The sequence below is a fragment of the Macaca mulatta genome, chromosome 7, assembly GCF_049350105.2.
Source record: "Macaca mulatta isolate MMU2019108-1 chromosome 7, T2T-MMU8v2.0, whole genome shotgun sequence".
NCBI lineage: Eukaryota > Metazoa > Chordata > Mammalia > Primates > Cercopithecidae > Macaca > Macaca mulatta.
Window position 1 is genome coordinate 168,757,182 of NC_133412.1, and position 21,095 is coordinate 168,778,276.

Genomic DNA, 21,095 nt, shown 5'->3' on the forward strand with positions numbered 1-21,095 from the left:
CTCGCAACAGTCCTGAAAGGCTAGTCTCTGTGTCCCAATGTTATTTACAAGGAAACTTGGGCTAAGAGCTGTCTGATGGTTGCAGAGTCTGCAGATGGTGGACCTGACATCAGAGCAGGGCCTCTTCATGCCTCTAAAGGTGCCTGTGAACCCGGTTATTATTCTCAGCAGGCCTAGAAGATATTTGCATGGACTATTCCTAAGTTGCTTCACTTCAATGTGTGCAGACACTCCAGACACAGCCTTTCCCTGCTGTCCTGGGAAGTTCTGCATTTGACCGTGATCTGCAGGACTCCCAGTCCCTTGCTTGGCCCTGCTCAGTAGGAGGCAAAGTGGGGTAGTGGAAAGTGCATGGGCTTTGCCACAACACAGAGCTGGCCTGGAGACCCACCTCTGTCTTTTCCTAGCTGTGCACTTTGGGCTGTTTCCTCATTGATAAATGGGGCCACTTTCACCAACCACATGGGTCAGGTGATATGGACAAGGTACTTGGTACAGAGCAGGGGTACATTGGTCCCTCCCCATCCCCAGCTCCCTCAATCCCAGGAGGCAGCCTTGTGCTTTTGCCCTTCTTGACCATACCGACCTCTGCTCGATCCTTCATTCACGAGGAACTGGGGGCAGCTCCAATTAGGCTTAGCCTGGGGTGACCCACGGATGAACAGGGTTTAGAGGATTAAGCTCAAAGGAGAAAGCACAAATAGAGGGAAGGATTTTAGGCAGTGGCTGGGGCAATACGGGCATAGCGGCTGCCACTATGTAGGCAGAAGGACACCAAATCTGCCCAGCCAGCCCTGTTCATTCTCAAAAATATTCCTATCGCTATTCAATTAGTTAGCACATATAATGACGTCTATGAAAGTTTTCACAGACCAGACACAGTTGGTTTGTGGGAACTGGCAGGTTGAAAATCATTCATGAAGAAGCCCAGCATATCCGTGGTCAGGAAAGCTGGCTGGCCAGCAGGAATTCAGCCAAAGAAGCGCAAGGGTGCAGAGGGTGAGCAAGACTGGGGGCTGCCCTGGAGAGGGGCCTGTCCCGGCCACTGGAAGGCCCATCATCAACTTGAGGCAGTACAGGAACACCCAGGGCCCTCATTCCTGGGAAGGATGCTGCCCCATGGCTGGGTGGCCTGGCTAAGCATGACCTTTTTCTGGGCTCACTTCCCTCCTTGTAAAAATAAGACCGCATCCCTTCTAGCTCTGACATGCCGTGCTGGGACCTGTCCTGTTATCAGGTTTAGTTTGCTGATTCCTTGGGAGGCTCAGGAGGGTGGACCCTGCCAGGTAGTTGCATTTCTGACCTGACACTGGATAAGCCACAAATCCACCCTGACTTCAACGTTCGATGAAAACAGTCTCCCTGAAACAGACAAGGGTCCCGTTCTGACCAGCAGAGGGATAACGCAAGTCATACCCAGCCCTCTGCTCTCTCGGGAGCATCCCAGGGTTGCAGTCCCGGAGGGGACAGACCCACTGATGTCTGGATTCCTGGTCTGTTCCTCTTGCTATGTTAATTTTCTAGAACTGGGAGCCCCGAGCTGGCCCAGTGGTTGGAAGCATATGACCTTTAGTCAGATTACGTGGGTTCGAGTTAAAATCCCTATCTCCACCTATTGGATATATAACCACGGGCAAGTCTCCCAGCCTCTCAGTGCTTCATTTCACACATAACAGAAGTTAAAGTAATTTTCCCAAAGCCACTCGGTTAGCAAGGAGAGAAACTAGGACTTAAACCCAGCTAGTCTGGCCCCAAAGTCCCCATCCCTCACCACTGTGCCATATCACCTCCAACGAGCATTGAGGCACACAGTCCTAAAGGGGGGGACAGTTCCCTTTGCAGGAAGGTGATCACTGCAGGATAACCTGTTCTGCTACAAGATCGAACGAGAAGACAGCCCTGAAGAATACGTGCCCTTTGTTTCTCCCTACAAAAAATATTGTTGCATATGGGCAAAGATTAGAAAGAAGAGGAAAAATATAACAACGGTGGCAGAGTGCAGGTAAGATCTGGGATGGCTTCCCTTGGAGATATCGCCTCTCATGGAGTCGTGATCCTGAGTTAACAATATATACAGACAGAGGTGGGGAGGGCCGTTGCTTATTATTTTAAAATGCTCTTTATCCACAAGTCAAGCTTCGGTGCGTACACCTGCAGGGAGGGTTGGGGAACCTCTGATGGGATGTCGTGTCTGGTCTGGGAAGCACCCCCGCCACCGTGGGCCTCTGCTGCTTGGCCTCCCAGAGGCCCATGTTTGTTCCCCATCATCTCCACACTAAGAGTTTCCCCTTCTGATCCAATATTCCCTGTTCCACGCAGAGGAAGCCCACATCTTATCCCACCACTGGGCAAGAGACTAGCTTTGAGGCCCAACCCTGGCTGCCTCATCCACCTCTGCTGTTATTTATTCACAGACCCACCAGGTGACTCTAGGGATGCTGGGGGAAAAAAATCTCTGCAGGCCCCAGCCTCCTCCTCCAGAAAATGGGGATAAACATCCACCTTGTCTACTCCCCACTCAGGGAGCTGAGATATCAAGAATCCTGGAGAAGCAGAGTGAGTGTGCTCAGGGCTCAGCCCGATTCTCCATCACAGAGGAGGTCTGAGTGCCAGGACCCTGGGGCATAGACGGCAACCCGGGCTTCGTGACTCGGCCAGACACGCTTACCGAGTAGCGTCTCCAGTGGGCCACCAGCTCATCCTCGGTCCCCGCCTTCACCGCAGGCTGCAGACCCTCCTGGGCCAGCCTCTGCAGGACCATCCCGAACTCGCTGAGCTCGGCCTCCAGCTGCTTAATCTGCTGCTCAAAGGCTCCCCTGGACTGCAGCAGGCCCCGCAGCCGCTCCTCCTCCTCCTCCCAGAGGGCGCGCAGCTTCTCCAGAACTTTCCTCATCTCTTCCAGTTCTCCGGTGATCTTCTCTGCACCCAAAGGAGAGGTGTTCCGAATGACGCCCACAGACTGCTCCTCCAGCCTCTCCAGAGACTGCTCGCCCCTGGGAAAATCTTTGGCAATGTCCTGAAGAGGGTAGCGGGGGTGAGGGAAAAACAGGCAGGGAAAAAGAAAACAGTTGGTGCATCTTCCAGAGCAGACCTAGGACTGCCCTGTAAAACACTGATTCCTAGAGTCCCGTGTTAGAGCCAGAGGGGCCTTCCCAAGGGCTGGACTGTCTGCCTTAAGCAGCATGGACTCACCACCTGAGAACCTTATTCCTTCCCCATAAGTCTTTTTCAAGCCATTTGATTAAGTCAAGGAGGAAGTCACTGTTGGGTGCTTCTGTCTTGAACACTTTCTGACATTTGTTTATCTTCCTTTCCACACCTTCAGCTGGAAACAGTGTGGAGCCAAACAGAACCAAAGGCTCCATTCGGTTTCATTGTATTTATTTGTGTGGTTATCTGCCCATTTGGAATCGGCACCATCTTTTCCATTTATGACAGTGAGATGTTTTCTTTCTAAATAAATAATCATCAGTTTTTTTTTTTTAAAAAAAGAGCCCATTTAAATACAAATATTAAAGAAATAGTTCAGGTACTGCACAGTTGTGGCAAAATTTATCAAGTGCTTCTTGAATTATTAAAGACATTCTACCCACTCACTTTGTGGAGGGAGTCAGGGGCTCACTGAAAGCCACACAGCAGGTGAAAAGTGGGGAGCTCACTCTCCCGAAGGCAGACCTGGTGCCTGCACCACGGTTCTTCTCCCTTGGCACCATTGCCACGTGGGCTGATTGCTCTGTGCTGTGTGGGGCTGTCCTGTGCACTGTACAGTGGTTTTGCAGCACCCCTGGCCGCCACCTGATGCAGTAGCAGCATCCACCCCCTCTACCCTCTTAGGACATTGCCAAAGATTTTCCTCGGGATGAGGAGTCTCTAGATACTGCCAAATGCCTCCCATTTGAGACCACTGGCCTAGACCGTGCTTCTGTGGTCCTGGGTTTCCAAATGCTCTGCTGGCCAGGGATTTCCATAAAGCCTCTGAGGACCCAAGCGTTTAGACTAGATTCCACGCTTCTCCTCACGGGGGTCTGTGGGTACTTATATATTCTGTGGCACCGAGCACTGTCCTATTAAAGAAACTATGCCATAGAATCCACCCTCTGTGAGTGTCCCTAGGGTCCCTCTGGTTGAGACACAGCTGGGGATTACCTGCAGTGTGGAGAGGCGCTGTGTGATAGGCAGCTTGCATTTCCGCCCGAGGCAGCCATTCACCTTCTCCACCACCGCCTTCAGCCACAGTTGGAACTCGTCCACGCCTGCCTGGTAATCCTCATGCTCCTGGGCTACCTGCTCCAGCAGATCTACCCGGTCCTGCAGGAGGAGGAGAATCACCAGCCATGAGGGTCCCCAGCCCAGACAGCCCAAAGGCCAGAAAACCCGTAGCCTGCCTCTGTGTGTGTGTGTGTGTGTGTGTGTGTGTCTGTGATTGTGTGTGTTGGCAGGAGGTGCAACCAACCCCCAGCCCTTTCTCTAGACACAAAGAGCTCTCAGATACTCTGTTCTGCCTTACAAGCAATATGCCAAGAGACTTGGCTTTGGAGACCAGAGCATGTTGGCACTGGGCCCTGTCACTATGCAGCTGGTTTTCTTGTTTGCCACATCCTAGGAGTGGCATTCAAGACTGAGGCGCGGCAGCAGCAACAACATTAGCACTACTACTACTACTACATCACACTATCGTTTTGAGCACTCACCAAGGTGCTGGGCATTGCTCTAAGAGCTTGACACACACGAGCTCAGCGAACTCTCCTGACCACTCCATAAGGTGGTACCATTACAATCCCAGTTTGACAGATGAGGACACCAAGATACAGAGAGATAAAGCGATTTGCCCAAGGGCACCCAGCTAGGAAAGTGCCAAGATTCAATCTGAGCTGGGTTGAATGCTAGAAACCAGTATTTCTAGCTCCATTACACAACAGTGTCCACAGGGTGTGCAAATCAATGGCAAGTTGCCCCATTTCCCCATGAATACGGTGATATGTATTGCATGGGTTGGAGTCATCTCTATTTTCAGCCAGTCCCACCAAAGGTCTTAACAACACAGGGGCAAGATGATGTCCTGAGGGTGGCTGACATTTGGAAAAATGATGGTGTCCCTGCTATGAGCCAGACTGTACTCCTAGAGACTAAGTTTTTCAAAACACGCCCTGATCACAGTGCTGTCTCCCCATATTCCTTCATGGCTCCCCACTGGCCCCAGGCCCAAGTCCAATCCTTGTAGCCTATCATTTCAAGGACAGGTCCCCATGATGTAGCTCTGTGGTCCAGCAGTCAGGACCCTGGGGTTGGGATCCCACCGCCTGTGGCTTGAACCTTGGCCCCACCTTAGGCACCTAATTAACCCTTCTGTGCCCAAGTCCCCTCATCCATATGGTATGGTTAATAACACCTGCCTCATTGGGAGAAAGTGAGATGAAATGGGCCAGAGCTCACACAGCTCCCAAAACAGAGACTGGCAACTGGTAAGCGCTTAACAACCTCGAGGCATTGCTGATCATCTCCTGCCTTCTCCAAGCTCTTCTGACACCCCCAGCGGGTGCCCACCTGCAATACTAACCCCAGGCTCCCTTCTCACTCTTGAGGCTGTGCCCATTGCCCCAGGCTGAATTAACGGCCTTCCGTCTGCGTTCCCAAACCACTGGGATGCAACTTCATCACAGCAGTTGTCCATGGCATCATCACCCACTGGGGGATCCAGGAGGCCCCTAGAAAAAAGGCTGCCCCTGTTATTTCATCTCCCGGGGTCTAGCTCAGGGCATGCTCCGGGAACGCTTCCTGAATGGCAGGAAGCACAAATCTGGAGTGTTTGCCATCGGAGGGAAGTTTCCAAAGAGAGCCAAGAAAAGGGAAAAAGGAGACTCATTCAATAAGCACCTATGCTAGGTGTGCGTGAAACTTCAAAGCATTGTCTTATTTAATAATCAATCACAAAACCCTCCTCTTCTGCAAATGTCCAGACTGGAGTTGGGATGTCACAGAACTCTCTTGCAGAAAAGATTTTTTTCTTGCAGAAAAGATTCCAACAGCAAGTGTCAGACTCCAAAATCATTGACTGTTTCTGTCAAGGGCCACCCAGGAAATGCTTTTAGCTTGGCCTGCCATATGGAGCTCCTCCATCGCCGGCATGCAACTTCTGTTGTAGCACATGAGTAGCTGCAGATAACGTGAAAAGAATGGCTGCATTCCAATAAAACTTTAATTATGAACACTGAAATGTTTTTCATGTCATTTTCACACATCAAGAAATATTTGGCTTTCATTTTTTCCCAACCGTTTGAAAATATAAAAGCCATTCTAGCTCATGCTTATAATCCCAGCATTTTGGGAGGTTGAGGCAGGAGGATTCCTTGAGCCCAGGAGTTCAAGACTAGCCTAGGCAACACAGTCAGACCTCATTTTTATAAAAAATAAATAAACACATTATCCGGGTGTGGTGGTGTGCACCTGTAGTCTCAGCTACTCGGGAGGCTGAGGCTGAAGCTAGGAATGGGCTGGAGGTGGTGCATGAACCATAGCTGGCTGACCTCAGCTCTTCATCGTGGAGCCAGGCCCTGTCCAGGAGGGTTCTGACCATCCATCAAGCTAAGTCAGACATTCTCAGCTGGGCAGAGTGAACGGGCAAATGCATCTGAAATGCACCCTTAGCTCTTTCAGACATGCCTTTCTCTTCTTTGGGAAGCTCCTCACCGAATCTAGAAATATGAATTCATATAAACCTTGCAACCACCACTGCAAGTAGAAGAAAATATCCCCATTTTAGAAACGGGAAGCCCAGGCTTAGGACCAAGCCCTTCCGTAGAGAGCTGAGAAGTTCTCTCAAGGCTGGGCATGGTGGCTCATGTCTGTAATCCCAGCACTTTGGGAGGTTGAGGCAGGAGGATCGCTTGAGCCCAGGAGATCGAGACCAGCCTTGGAAACATAGTGATATGGCATCTCTACAAAAAATTTAAAGATTAGCTGGGTTTGTGAAGCACGCTTGTAGTTCCAGCTACTTGGGAGGTTGAGGCGGGAGGATTGCTTGAGCCCGGGAGGTAGAGGCTGCAGTGAGCTGTGACTGCACTACTGCACTCCAGCCTATCTCACCTGACAGAATAAGACTCTGTCTCAAAAAATAACAACAACAATAACAAATGTTGAGCACTCCAACTGGGGTTGTGAAAAACAGAAATAACATGGGAGGCACCATACATTCTTATTTAGAAACTTATTTTTATTTCTTATTTTTTGAAACAGTGACCCGCTCTGTCCCCTAGACTGGAGTACAATGGCCTGGTCTTGGCTCACTGTAACCTCTGCCTCCTGGGTTCAAGCGATTCTCATGCCTCAGCCTCCCAAGTAGCTGGGATTACAGGGGTGCACCATGATGTCTAGCTTTTATTCTCTTTTATTTCTTTTCTTTTCTTTTTTTTTTTTTTTTTTTTTGTATTTTTAGAAGAGATGGGGTTTCACCATGTTGGCTAGGTTGGTCTCGAACTCCTGACCTCAAGTGATCCACCCGCCTCAGCCTCCCAAAGTGCTGGAATTACAGGCGTGAGCCACCTCGCCCAGTCAAAAGCCTATTTTAAAGTTATAGTAATTGAAATAGTTTACAACTTGAATAAAGAAAGACAAAATTCTTACAAAACGTGGGCCCTGCTTGAATCTGAAAGTGGAGCAAGCGTGGGGGGGGGGGGCGGCGGGGGACGGGGGTGGGTGTGGTGCCCTTCATGCTTTCCGCCTGCAGCCCTAAGGATGGCTCCGAGGCCTCCGCAAGCTCCCCTGCTGGCTTCCCTTCCTGCAGGGTTATTTAAATCCGTCAAACCTCTCCTGGAGCCTCCTCCATCCACAGGAAAGGCTCATTCATGAAACAAAGCGGGTCAGGAGTAACAGGCGGAGGCTGAATGCTGGGCCCCTGGCCGCGCTGATGGTGATAGACACAGCTGGGAGTGAACTATCCCATGGAAGTGCCGGCCACAGCCCCCAGGGTGTGAAGGATGAGGTGCTGGCACCTGGAGAAGTCCAGGGTAAATAAAAGTCTGTGTGATGGGGAGCAGGTGCTCAGAGGGGACCTTGGCAGGAGGTGCGGGGATCCAGCTGAGACCTGCGCCAGGCATAACAGTAACAGGGCAGAATCCAGCCGTGCTGGAGAATGACAGGGTGACAAACGGGAAGGTGCTCAACCTTCTTGTTAGCCCCAGCAATTACACCATCTGCGGCGGGCAGAGCTGTCAGAAATGTCAAAACTCAACCAATTAACAAGGGTGGTGTGGATTTATGCCCCTGCAAAGGGCTGCACGAGCAGCTCTGATTCATCACAAGCAGCTCTGGTTCACGGCCAAGATGCCAGACAGACGCGCCTTCTGTGAGGGCCGCCACGGGCAGCAGCGGGGGGTGAGGATGCTGCCATGTGCCTGCCTTTGGGAAAACTAAATCAGGATTAAAAACAAACAAGCAAGCCCCTCCCCGCAGCCAGCCTGCCCTGTCTACACTTCACTTGCAAACGCTGTGGGGTGATAATGTGCCATTGCTCCCCTCTGGGCTTAGCCTTGGCCCTAGTCAAGAATCTCCCTCCATCAGGTGGTCACAAAGGCTCCAGTTCAGGGAGGACCCCATGGTGCTTCTGTGGCTCTGTCCCCATCAACCCTAGAGGCTGTGCTAATTAACATGTTGGACATCAAAAATGGGTTGTCCTCGTTGGAGCAGTGGCCTGTTCCTAGCACGGCAAGCAGTGGCAATGGGCTCTCATAGGTAAAAGTAAGAGCACTAATCTGAACCTAGACACCAATCCCACCCCGAAGCCAGGCCTGGATCCCCAGGAAGGCACCAGGACAGATCTGTTGCTGGAGTCAGAGGACTGCCCTCAGAGAGACCTTTTATGCAGGGGAGATCTTCATCAAATGTTCACAGCAGGGACTGGGAGGCCGGGTCCATCAAGGATCCCTGTGGGCTGCTAGGTATGTGGAGTCCCCACCCACCTTGGGATAAGGCTGGAATCCTCCCCCTTTGTCTGGGGCTGGAGGGCTGGGGACACCCAGGAGGTCGACGCCTGGGACTGCATCCTACCTTGCTGATGAGGAGCTTAGGATTGGGTGGTTAAATCTCCAGCCAAGGGCGATGGAAAAGTTTGCCCCTCTCAGGAGCCTCTCAGGCTTAGGAAGAACATAGCACCCTCTGGATCCACGAAAGCTCCATCCATAGAATCTGGTGGATGCTATAGATCCTCATACCTTACAAATGCATGCTCACACCTTCTGAATACAAGATCAAAGGGGCCGTAGGGGTCTGCCTAGCCCCTCCCCACCTACCCCTCAGTCCTCCCCACGACCAGCTTATAGAGGCAGGAAACACCCCCAGGGTACACCACAGCTCTCCTGTCTAAGAGCTGACCCGGCTCCCTGTGAGTGAGAACAAAGTCCTCAAGCTTGCAGGAACACTTCATCAGGGGCCTTCAACCAACAGCTGAGAAAGCCAAAACTGAATTCACTTCTCCATGCAGGGTCCAGCCACCCCACAAACAACAGCACCCCATTTCCACATTGGCATCAGCATTGGCCAGCCATCTGGCAACTCCAAGGGCTTCCACCATGGAGGCAGCCTCCCCCTCACCGTCCCCCAAATCTCCCCCATCACTGCTGTCTCCGCACATGACGCAGGCTCCCACGCTCCTGCCCCAGGACACTGCCACGTGGGCCTTTGCCTCTTGAGAGCCCTGGACGCAAGGGCTCCCTCTTCAGCAGCTCAAACCTGCCTTTCACTGTCCCAGCCCGACCACAGAAGCACCCGGGGCCCCAGCGCATCCTGATGGTCACAGGTGCAGGCACTCACCCAGGACCTGAGGTGCAGCTGCAGGGAGTACCACCTTAGGAGTCGCAAGCACCTCTGGCTTTTTCTACTGGGCCGCTGGTGTCTGACACATAGAATGTTTTTTAATCTAAAAAATGAGTCCAAAAGGTCGGGTACAGTGGCTTACGTCTGTAATCCCAGCACTTCGGGAGGCCAAGGTGGATCACCTGAGGTCGGGAGTTCAAGACCAGCCTGACCAACATGGAGAGACCCCCCCCCATCTCTACTAAAAAAATTAGCCAGGCGTGGTGGTGCATGCCTGTAATCCCAGTTACTCGGGAGGCTGAGGGAGGAGAACCACTTGAAACTGGGAGGAGGAAGTTGCGGTGAGCTGACATCGTGCCATTGTACTCCAGCCTGGGCAACAAGAGTGAAACTCAGTCTCAGAAAAAAAAAAAAAAAAGAGTTCAATAACAGCTTCTCCATCTACTTCATAGAAAGGTTGGGGGAGCAGATGAGGTCAGAGACAGGAAACGGTTAGAAAAAACAGCTCTCACTAATAAGAGCTATGGTATCTATAGTGTTTTGGATCATGTGAGGGGAGAGCCTCCGGGAATGAAAATGAGGCTCTTAGAGGCAATCATTTCAGCATCTGGGCCGGAATTGATGCTCACTCAGCACCCCAGCATCCACCCTCACATACAAACATGCACACACACCCACGCACATACATGCAAACCTGCACACACACCAACAACTTTTGATCTCATCTCTACACCCTGCACCAGGCGCTCTCTGCTGATTGGCACGAGCACCTGTTTCCTGTAAAGTCACAGCAAAGAGGCTGTGGAGCCAGGCACCTGTCCCAGCTGGGCCAGAGGGGCAGACCTGGAGTGAGAGAGAACTTCCATGAAGCCTGCCTGTGCCACACAGGACTTGGCAGGACCGGATGAGGGCCAGTTGGCTGCCTCTGCAAGAACCAAGTCGAATCCCATCCATTCGGGACCTTGTGCAGTCTCCTGGAGCCTCCTGTCGCTTCTCTCTGTGGCCCTGGGGGTTGCTTGCCTTCAAACTGCAGGGGTGGAGCTCTCATTATTTCAATAGATAGTTCTGAGCACCTGCTGCATGGCAAAGAGCCACTGTTGTTACTATTTATTCTCACTGCTACTGAGAGTAGAAGTCATTCTTTATATTGGCAAAATGCTTGCCAGTTTTCAAAGAGCTCACATGTAACCATACAGCCCCCACAACCAGGGTGCGGGTCAGGTGAGCTGCCCTGAGGCCACACAGCTGGGAAGCAGCAGTGCCTGGCTTGGAATCCAAGTCCCTTCCCAAGCGCCAGAGTCCTGTTCCTGGTGGATTCTCTAGCTCTGCTTATCATAGAGCTTACTTCCCTTAAACCGTCAGCATGAAGAACCCAGGAGACGTCCAATTCCAGCTCTACAGCCGACTAGAGAGCCAGAAATGCCAGATAAAATGTAACATAGCAAACACTGTTTCAATGCAGACCCACGTCACACCCAGGGAAGAGACCTTCCCATGGGCCAGAAGTAAAGATGCCCAGGAAACCACCCTGTGAAGCTCACACAGGTGCCTGAAGTCTTGGTTACTAGAAGCTTGGGTTTAATGCTCAGGCTTAGGGTAAGAAGTGAGACTTTGGGCTCAGAGGCAACAGAGACCACTGCAAAAAGAGAGCCTCAAGTGACTGCCCGCCCCCACTAGCCAAAGGGTGAAGTAGAAAAAAAAAACTGTTACAAACACAATTCAAGAAGGAAACTTGTGTGTTTTAGCCTCGGCCTGAAAACAAACAAACAAACAAACAAACAAACAAAAAACCCAATCACCCTTCAGAATATGGAGTTGGGGCCTGTTGCATGATTCTGGCTTGGGGTTCACGTTTACAATATCTGCTTGATCTGGGAACCCCCAAGCCAATTCACTGACATAAAAATAGGAGTCATGAAGATAAACCTCCGGGGGAGCCCGGCTGAAGCCAACAGAAAGCCACTCTCAGGCGGTGTCCCAGCCGTGGGCTTCTGCAGACACAGCCTGCTTAGGCTGAGCTCAGAGCTCAAAAGGACGACGCCTCCCAAGGAAACAATCCACCATGTCAGGGGACACACAGGTGCCTGACATGGAGCTTCAGCCTTAGACCCTGGAACTTCAGCCACTAGAACAATCTGATGGAGACTGTAAAATACGTATGTTTAGAATGATTGCAAATATAAGCTATATCGGGGAGGAATGCAAAATCTCAGGGGGAAAATGACAAAATGTATTAAAAAGAACAGGGAGACATAATACAGAACCAAATGAAATTTCTAAAAAATATAATTGGACTTGGTAACTCAATGAACTGTTTCCTAATTAAGGCAAGAATGGGTTGAGGAAATGTAGACAGGGGATGGACAGAGGGACTGGGGCAAGGGCAAGAGAGAGCAAGGAGGAAACACTGAAGGAGAAGGACTAAAGGGTAGAAGGAGGAAGGGAGGGGAGGAGGGAGAGAGGAAGAGAGAGAAAGGAGGAGAAGGGGGGAAGCTGTTTGGATCAAAGTGAACATAACAGTCCACCAGTCGGTCAACACACCCATATGTATATTAAGCACTGCGCAACACTGGGTGTCTGGATGGTAGATAATGGTGGATGAGTGAGGGGGTGGTGGAAGACTAGGTAGGTGAGGGTTGGGGGATGGGTAGCTAGGTGGGTGGATGGTGGGATAAACGAGTGGGTGACGGTCGATAGTGGGTAGGTAGGTGGTGAAGGGGTAGGCAGTGGAGAGATGGATGAGTGAATGGGTGAGTGAGGAAGAGGTGGCTCGGTTGATGGGTAGGTGAATGGATAGATAGATGAATGGGTGGGCAATTGTTTGAAGAGATGAATAGGAGATTGGTTAGGCTGGCGGGGAAGTAGATGGAAGAGTGAGTCAACAGATGCGTGGCAGGATACGTGGATGAACAAATGGTGGGGTAGATAAGTGAATGGGGTGGTGTGTGGGTGGATAGTGAAGGGGAGATTTGGTGATTTAGTGGGGAGGTAGATGGGTGAGTGGGTAGATGGATGGGAGGGTGGTTGGATAGGGAACAGGTGAGTAGATGGATTGATAGTAGGAAGATAGATTGACAGGAGGTAGACAGCTTGATAGTAGGCAAACAGTGGCTGGAATGGATAGATAAGAGTGGATACATGGATGGGTGGGTGAAGATGCAGCCCACTCAGCCTCACCCTCACCTGGGCCTTGGCCTTCACTGCATCATACTTGGCCTTCATTCTCTTCTGGGCATCTTCATCCACGCTGGGGTCCCCGATCCTGTTGAACAGGGAGGCTGCCTCCTCCAGCAGCCGGTCCAGGAGCACCGCCTGGTTGTCCACGTTGTGCAGCAGCACCTGGGCGTGGCTCAGCTGCCACTGCTTCTCCTTCAGGCCCAGCTGGAGCTCGATGTGGGGCTCCAGGGTGACCATCATCTTCTGGAACCAGCGGTAGAACTCATCTCGGGCCAGCAGGTACTCGCTCCAGTGCAGCCACACCCACTCGATGCGGCTGTGGGCACAGAGACCTCAAGGTTGTGAGGGAACCCGCCACCTGCCTCCCGGGTTGGGGATCCGTGCTGCCACCCCCTCCCCAGTACTAGGGGGCTGTGGTCTGGGGACATGATGATGCCCTTTCTGGCCCCTGAGTCACCTGGGCAGCTGGTTGACACTCCAGATTCTAGACCCTCCCTCAGTCCTACTGGATAAGACCCTCTGCCCAGTAAATAAGCTCCCTGTGTGAGGGTAGAAGCCACGGGGAGCTCAGACTCCAAACCTTCTCTCAGAACCACCAGTTTTGGGGACACATCTTGGGGAGTCCTTTACCTCCAGCACCTTAAATCCTGGCCCTGAACTCCCACTATCAATGCACAGACACCCCCAATCATTTCTCTCTGGCACTGGGGCTCTGAACACAGTTTCTCCAGGCCCCTGGCACACGCACACCCACTAATATTAGGAGCAGACTGCGGCTGGGATGTGTCCAGGCAGCGGCAAAGCACCGCTGCATCTGTGGGCTTGTTGAACCCAATGGGGACAGAAGGCTGGGAGCCTGCGTGTGGGTTCCAGGGGTGCTGTGAACTCACTCTGCAACCCTGCCTCTTCGCGTGCCTTAGTTTCTCCATCTCTAACATGGAGGTGGCTCTATCTCCCCAGCCAACATCAAGCCACTTTGTTCGGAATTTCAAGTGCGAGGATTTAGAAAACAGAAAGCACTGGGAAGAGTCATTCCCATCTCCATGCACATCCTTGCTTTATAAAAATGGAGATGATCCTGGCAGCTCTTGTTTACTGAGGGCCTACTTTGCGCCAAGCAGTGTACCTCGCTCTTGACACTTGCTATCCCGTTCTACCCTCCTAACAACCTTCAAGGAGCACTTGATTATTCCCATTGTCCAGAGGAGGTGCTTGAGGTTCAGAGAGGTCAGGTCACTTTCCCAAAGCCACACAGGAAGTAACCAGCAGGACAAGAGTCAATGCCAGGTCTGTCCGAGTGTCTGCTCCCCACCACCCCCTGTCCCCGCCGACCACCACCCAGCTTCCTGGTACAGGCAGGGAGTCTGGCTACAGTGCTAGCAGCGCCCCAGGCCTTCTTTCTCCAGAGCCACTGTGCCATGCTCTGGAGGATGCACACACGGTAATTACGTCTCTTAGGAATTGTTGGCAAAACATGCTGGGTTCCCAGTGTCTGTTATCATCATTCAACCTGATTATAATTAGAAAGAGGCAGGCAGGGCTGGCCCTAATCCCAAGAGAATATCCTGTCCCCTGGAATCCCAGGACTAGAGAAATGTCTCTTGGGCAGAGGGCCCAAGCTAGTGTCGCGGTGGGCAAGGAGGGTCAATGGCGGCTGTGGACAAAGGCCCTGGATGCCCTACCTGTGACAGTGAGTCATGTAGGTGACCGTCTCCTCCCACTGGGCCTTGATGTCCTTCAGCTGGGTCAGGATCTCGGGCTTCTGGTCCCCAGGGCAGCATGCCAAGAGGGCTTCGGCCATCCGTAGCACCAGGTCCACCTTCACACGCCCCTCGGGCTCCAGTTGGCATATTTTCTGTTGTGGACACACAAGCCAGTTTCCAGGGTTGAGCAAAAGGCACACAGGCACAGCGTTGGGAAGACAGTGGCAGGGTGCAAAGAGCCAGGACTCGAAGGCCAGAGGATCTGGGATTCACATCACAGCCCCTGCACCCCTTCTTGTGGGGTCTTGGGCAACCTGCTAATAGCTCTGAGGGTAAGAGGCGGGAGCAAAGGCGATTAGCATGCTGGGTGCTGTCCGACGAATGGCTTCCTCCTTCCCCACTCAGCCCATTTCTAGAGTGTGAACTCAGACAAGTTTTGTTCTCTCCTTGGACTTGGTTTCCTCATTTGTAAAAAGAAAGTATTAATCACATCTATCTCTCAGATTGTTTTCAGGATTAAATGATGAGAAAATGCATGTGAGGTACATGTCTCAGTGTACAGCGTGAGAATCTACCTCTCAGGGGACAGCAGGGAGCTGGCCCAACCCGGGGTCCAGCTGAGGCTCCAGAATCATCTCTGTCTTTTGCAGTTTGCACCAGAGGCTTGCTCCTGAGGCTGCTCCCACCAGAGACCAAGAGCAGCCGGGACACTGAAGCAGCTCCATTCCTGGGAGATGCTGAGTGAGTGACTGTAACTCACAGACAGCCCATGTTCCTGCTAACTGCCTTAGAACCCACAGCAGTCTGAGATGGCCCCTCCTGACCCTGCTCCTTCCTCCCTGCTCTCCTGGCCTTGGGGTCACATCTCCATCCCTCTGACCAGCCTCTCCTGGTTCCCTTCCTCCCCATATTCTCCCAGGGGTGATCCCCCTAATGCACATTTTATCTCATCTTGGTGTCAGCTTCTTGGAGGACCAAGACCAACACATGATGTCCAGCAAAGAGTAAATCTCCAAGCAATGCTAGCTGTTGTCATTGATGTTACTATTCCAGTTACTATTCCACTGTTATTATTCAGTGGCAGCCAAGGCTTGGTCTCTGTAGGCAAATATGACTGGATTCCAAACCCAGGGCCACTCCTCACTACTGATGTGACCTTTGTCACAGGAGTGACATTCTCTAGGCCTAAGAATGAGGGAAGATAAGCATTAGGTAATGTAGGGAGAGCCATGAGCACACTGCCCAGTCCACACTGCATCCCAGTCACTACCTGCTCACTATTATTATTATTATCCTTATCTTCGGATCTGTCTTTACTAACAGCAGGCATGGCCTAAAGCTCAAGCTCAGACTCCCAGCCTGTCTCCCCGGGGGCTGGCGGTCAGTGTCCTCACACTGGCTTCCCAGTAGCCTGCTTGTCTCTGACCCTTCCCCACGGCTGGGGTGAGGGAGGAGCTCCTGCCATGTGGAATGCGGCCCCACTGACAGCTGTGTGACCCCAGGCAGGTCACTAGACTACTCTGAATTTCCCTTTTTCATCCTGAGACAACGATAACAATCTCTGCTTGTCCATCTCCCAGGGTTATATAATATTAACTTTAAAAACACTATTAGCCAGGTACAGTGCTGCATGCCTATAATCCCAGCACTCTGGGAGGCTGAGGCGGGAGAATTGCTTGAGCTTAGGAGTTTGAGACCAGCCTGGACAACACAGTGAGACCACGTTTCTACCAAAAAAAAAATTAAAAGTTAGGCAGATGTAGTGGCACACGCCTGTAGTCCCAGCTACTTGGGAGGCTGATGTGGGAGGATTGCTTGAGCTTGGGAGGTCGAGGCTGCAGTGAGCCATGATCAAGCCACTACACTCCAGCCTGGGTGCCCGAGTGAGGTCCTGCTTCAAAAAATAATATTAAAAATAATAAAAATAAAATAAAAACACTATGAATTAAACATGGGTATAAGTTAGTGTACTTTGTAAACTGTTGAACAGTTATGTAGACCCTTCCCCAATGTGTGCAAATGGGTAACGGTCCCCATCCTTTTTTTTTACTCCATACAATAATCGTTGATGATGATGATGATGATGACGATGATGACAGTATAGAGGGACTTCCCCTCCTACGTGTATTACCAAACAGTGAGGCAAACAAGCTCCTTCCAAAGGCTCTCTGTGTGCATGTGCATGGGGGGTGCTCAGGGAGAGTGAAGAATGGGGAGACGCCCCAAGAGAGGAAACAGGGTTTGTTTGGCCAAGCAGCAGGATGTGGCAGGAGCCCAGGGGGTGATGGCCACAGCAATACCCAGACAGGGACCCCTAGTCCCTCTCAGCAGCAAGCAACGATGGGGCAAACAAAAGTACCATAGTGGCCAGTGTGGCCCGAAGACCCAAGGATCAGTGCGGAATGTTCTAGACTGAATATGATTATCCACCCAGGACGTTTCACACCACCCAGGGGCAGGGTTCCACAGCATGGCTGAGGATGAATTTGTTGCCATTCAGAGAGAGATTTAATTTGATTAAAAATAATAGTAGGCCGGACGTGGTGACTCATGCCTGTAATCCCAGCACTTTGGGAGACCAAGGCAGGAGGATTGCTGAGGCCAGGAGTTTGCAATCACCCTGGGCAACATAGTGAGATCCCACCTGTCCAAAAGCATTTTTTTTATGAAAACAAAACAAAACAAAACAGAACTAGCCAGGCATAGTGGCATATGCCTATAGTCCTTTTTACTCAAGAGGCTGAGTCAGGAAGATTGCTTGAGCCCAGGAAGTTGAAGCTGCAGTGAGCCATGATCACACCACTGCACTCCAGCCTGGGCAGCAGAGCAAGACCCTGTCACTAAAAAAATAAAAATAAGAAAAAAAGGGCCAGGCACGGTGGCTCACACCTGTAATCCCAACACTTTGGGAGGCTGAGGCGGGCAGATCACAAGGTCAGGAGTTCGAGAGCATCCTGGCCAACACGGTGAAACCCCATCTGTACTAAAAATACAAAAATTAGCCTGGGCACGACAGCGTGCACCTGTAATCCCAGCTACTCAGGAGGCTGAGGAAGGAGAATTGCTTGAACCCGGGAGGCGGAGGCTGCAGTGAGCCGAGATCGCGCCACTTTACTCCAGCCATCACACCACTGCACTCCAGCCTGGGTGACAGAGCAACATGCCATCTCAGGAAAAAAAAAAAAAAAAAAAAAAAAAAAAGTAAGATGATGTTTCTGATTCCCAGAAATGTGAAAGGAGACTCATATTCCCCAAGCTAGCAAGACGGGCATCACGATAAGTCCGATTTTACAAACGGGGGAGCTGGGGACCCACGGAAACCACAAGCCTTAGGAATGATTCTCTGTAGCTGCCAGAGAAGTCTCCTCCACACCTGCTCCCAGTTGCAGCTCGGATGGAGTCCAGCTCTGAAAATCACAGGAGCCAACAACTCTGGGGAAGAAGTGAAATTCCATGTCCCTTGGCCACACCCAGAAGGAGCAGCCAGGTCTGGAATGTCCTGTGTGGACAATGGCCCCTTCTCCAAAGCCTGGTGTCCTGACTGTGTGGTCCCCCCAGGCCCCTGGACCTTTGTCCTTCTTATCCTCATGAAAGAGGCACAGGCTGGACAGAGGGGGACACAAAGACCCAAGACCCGCTGCCTTTTCAAGGGAGTGAGTTTGATGCTTCTTTACCAAAGCAGAGGAGCTGGCTGGTCCAAAGGCAGGCCAGACACCAAGCCGCCTTCCCCGACTTGGAGAAGAAACATCTGCCCTGAAAGATCAACCTGTAGGGTGTTTATTGGAGGCCTGAAGCCAGGGGAGGCCAGAGGCTGTGGCTGGGCTGGAAAAGCCAAATGTTGAGAAGTAGACTCCACTCTGACTGCCCTGATGATTACACTCTTTGGCTGGTGCGAGGTTCTTTTATAGCCCGTCACCAGCAAGGACACAGTCCAGGAGTGCTTGGCAAGGGCTGCGCAGCCAAGTGGGAGAAAGTACTTGAACTGCAGCCACAAAATTATTCCAATTTGAAGCAGCCAATGAGGTCAAGGAGAAGGTGGGGAGCAGATGTAAGGAAACACCTTGGAGAGAAGAATCAGGAGACCGGGAAAGTGGAGGAATGGGGTTAATCAGGGTTTTCCCTCAACCCAGCCAAGACCAGGTGACCCCCAGCTGAGCATTACGCTGGGTGCTAGGGTCCTGGATGAACAAGCTGGTAGGAAAGAGGGCTGCAGATAAGAGCGTAGATGACTGCAAAAAGGGTCAGAAGAGACCGCAAAGTTTGTATGAGAGCTCAAGGAGGGATGGGAGAAATCCAGGAAGGCTTTGTGGAGAAGGTGGCATTGGCATCAAGCCTGCAGGTCTCTAATTAAAGACAATTGGAGAAGGATATTTGAGCAAAGGTAGGGAAGTAAGATATATTGAAGGTTGAGTGCACTGGGAAACCAAGCTTTGGGAAACACCAGGATGCTCCTGACCAAGAGGGTGGCCCAGAAGCTGGTGAGGAAGCTGCCTGGCTCAGGCCAGGACCCAGATACAGGACAAGGGAGCCTGAGATCGTGCCACTGCACTCCAGCCTGGGCAATACAGCGAGACTCCATCTCAATAAACAAATAAATAACTACCTATGCTGGACCTGGGAGTGTGGCTGGAAGCTCCTAAGACCCACTCCTGGAGGCTCTGGGGATGGTCAGGGACAGTTGGTACATTGTATATCCCAGCTTCTAAAACCACAAGAAACAATCGCCTCCATTTAGCCAGCTCTGCCAGCATACCCTGCACTGTGCATACAAGCGTGTTTATAAGTGATTCTCCTCAATCCTCCCTCCTTCCTGCAAGGCAGCAGCTATCACTCTCCCCGGAAGCAAGCTGAAGCTCAGAGAGCTCTGGGAAACCCTCCTGAGGTGTCACAGCCACGGCAGATTTTGGAGCCCAGGCCTGCAGGCCCAGTAGCCAAGCTCTCAACCCAGAAGTGATGGGTTCTGCAATCACACCTTACACAAAGCTCCCATCCCATGAGGATTCTGGAGTTTCCCTTAACCCCCTGGGAACACGAGGGCTGAGGGGGTTCGCTCCTGCTCTACAGATGGGAACATGAGGTCCCGGGAAGGCATGGGACATCCCCCCGGCTGCACGGCTATTAAGGATCAGAACTGGATCAGAGTCCATGTCCTCGTCACCGCAGCAAACAGGCACTGGAGACAAGCCTAACAGAGTTGGTGGAGGAAGCACAAGGGAGATCCCAGAACCTGGGGGCAGGTCCCACGGGTAGGTCGAGAGGCACTAGCTGCCCCCTCTTACCAGCTGGCAACAGGAAAATGTTTTCTTTCTTATTGTGAAATTGGTTTTGAAAATGGCAAAACACACAATAAATGAAGCATGCCGGAGCCCCGTGGGAGGAGACAGTGGCAGAAGGCTCAGGCCATGACTGCCCTCTGCCTGGACTCCCACCCCCTCGGGGCCCACAGAAGTGCTGCCTCTGGCTTCCAGGGCCCGTCCACCCTGCCTGCCAATGTGTCTTCATAAGGACCGCCCTTGACTTTGCTTAAACCAGAACCACCAGCTGCGGGGAAAGACCTGCCAGCAAAGGGTAGAAAGTTTGAAATGCTAAGCACCTTAACACAGTGAGCACACAGGCAGGGCTGTGATGCCCACAGACAGGGAAGGTCAGGAGCTGGGGCTGAGAAAGGGGGAAATTGGTCAGGAAAGATGCACGGACAGGAGGGTTTCATTTCTTGTGTACACGCAGACCCAAACAAAAGAGCATTCCTAACAGAGGCAACACGTGAACAAAGGCTTGGCAATGGAAAGTCTAGGAGGTCTTCGGCCAATCGAAGGAGGGCATGAGCTTGTGAGGTGTCACAGTGGCTGGACCTAAGGCCGGTGTGAGCTTGTGAAGGGTGACAGTGGCTGGACCTAAGGCTGGCGTGAGCTTGCGAGGTGTGACAGTCACTGGAGCTAAGGCTGGTGTGAGTTTGCGAGGTGTGACAGTGGCTGGAGCTAAGGCCGGTGTGAGCTTGGGAGGGGTGACAGTGGCTGGAGCTAAGGCTGGCGTGAGCTTGCGAGATGTGACAGTGTAGAGAGCTGAGGCCGGTGTGAGCTTGGGAGGGGTGACGGTGTGGAGAGCTAAGGCCGGTGTGAGCTTGCGAGGGGTAACAGTGGCTGGAGCTAAGGCCGGTGTGAGCTTGGGAGGGGTGACAGTGTGGAGAGCTAAGGCCGGTGTGAGCTTGGGAGGGGTGACAGTGGCTGGAGCTAAGGCTGGCGTGAGCTTGCGAGATGTGACAGTGTAGAGAGCTGAGGCCGGTGTGAGCTTGGGAGGGGTGACAGTGGCTGGAGCTAAGGCCGGTGTGAGCTTGGGAGGGGTGACAGTGGCTGGAGCTAAGGCCGGTGTGAGCTTGCGAGGGGTGACAGTGGCTGGAGTTAAGGCCGG

At 52.0% G+C, this 21,095-nt stretch overlaps 1 protein-coding gene across 8 annotated transcripts in view; it reads right to left on the reverse strand.

Moving 5' to 3' along the window:
- SYNE3 (spectrin repeat containing nuclear envelope family member 3) overlaps positions 1-21,095 on the reverse strand; it is a 111,069-nt gene that overhangs the window by 38,067 nt on the left and 51,907 nt on the right. For all 8 annotated transcript variants that reach the window (XR_003731701.2, XM_077941666.1, XM_028851797.2 and 5 more), the window contains 4 exons: positions 14,667-14,839; positions 12,991-13,300; positions 4,147-4,308; positions 2,669-3,016 (listed from right to left, as the gene is read on the reverse strand). Coding sequence is in view for 7 of the 8 variants with exons in the window: in XM_077941666.1 (XP_077797792.1) it covers positions 2,669-3,016; positions 4,147-4,308; positions 12,991-13,300; positions 14,667-14,839 (993 nt within the window). In the remaining variant the exon portion in view is untranslated. The remainder of the gene's footprint in view (positions 1-2,668; positions 3,017-4,146; positions 4,309-12,990; positions 13,301-14,666; positions 14,840-21,095) is intronic.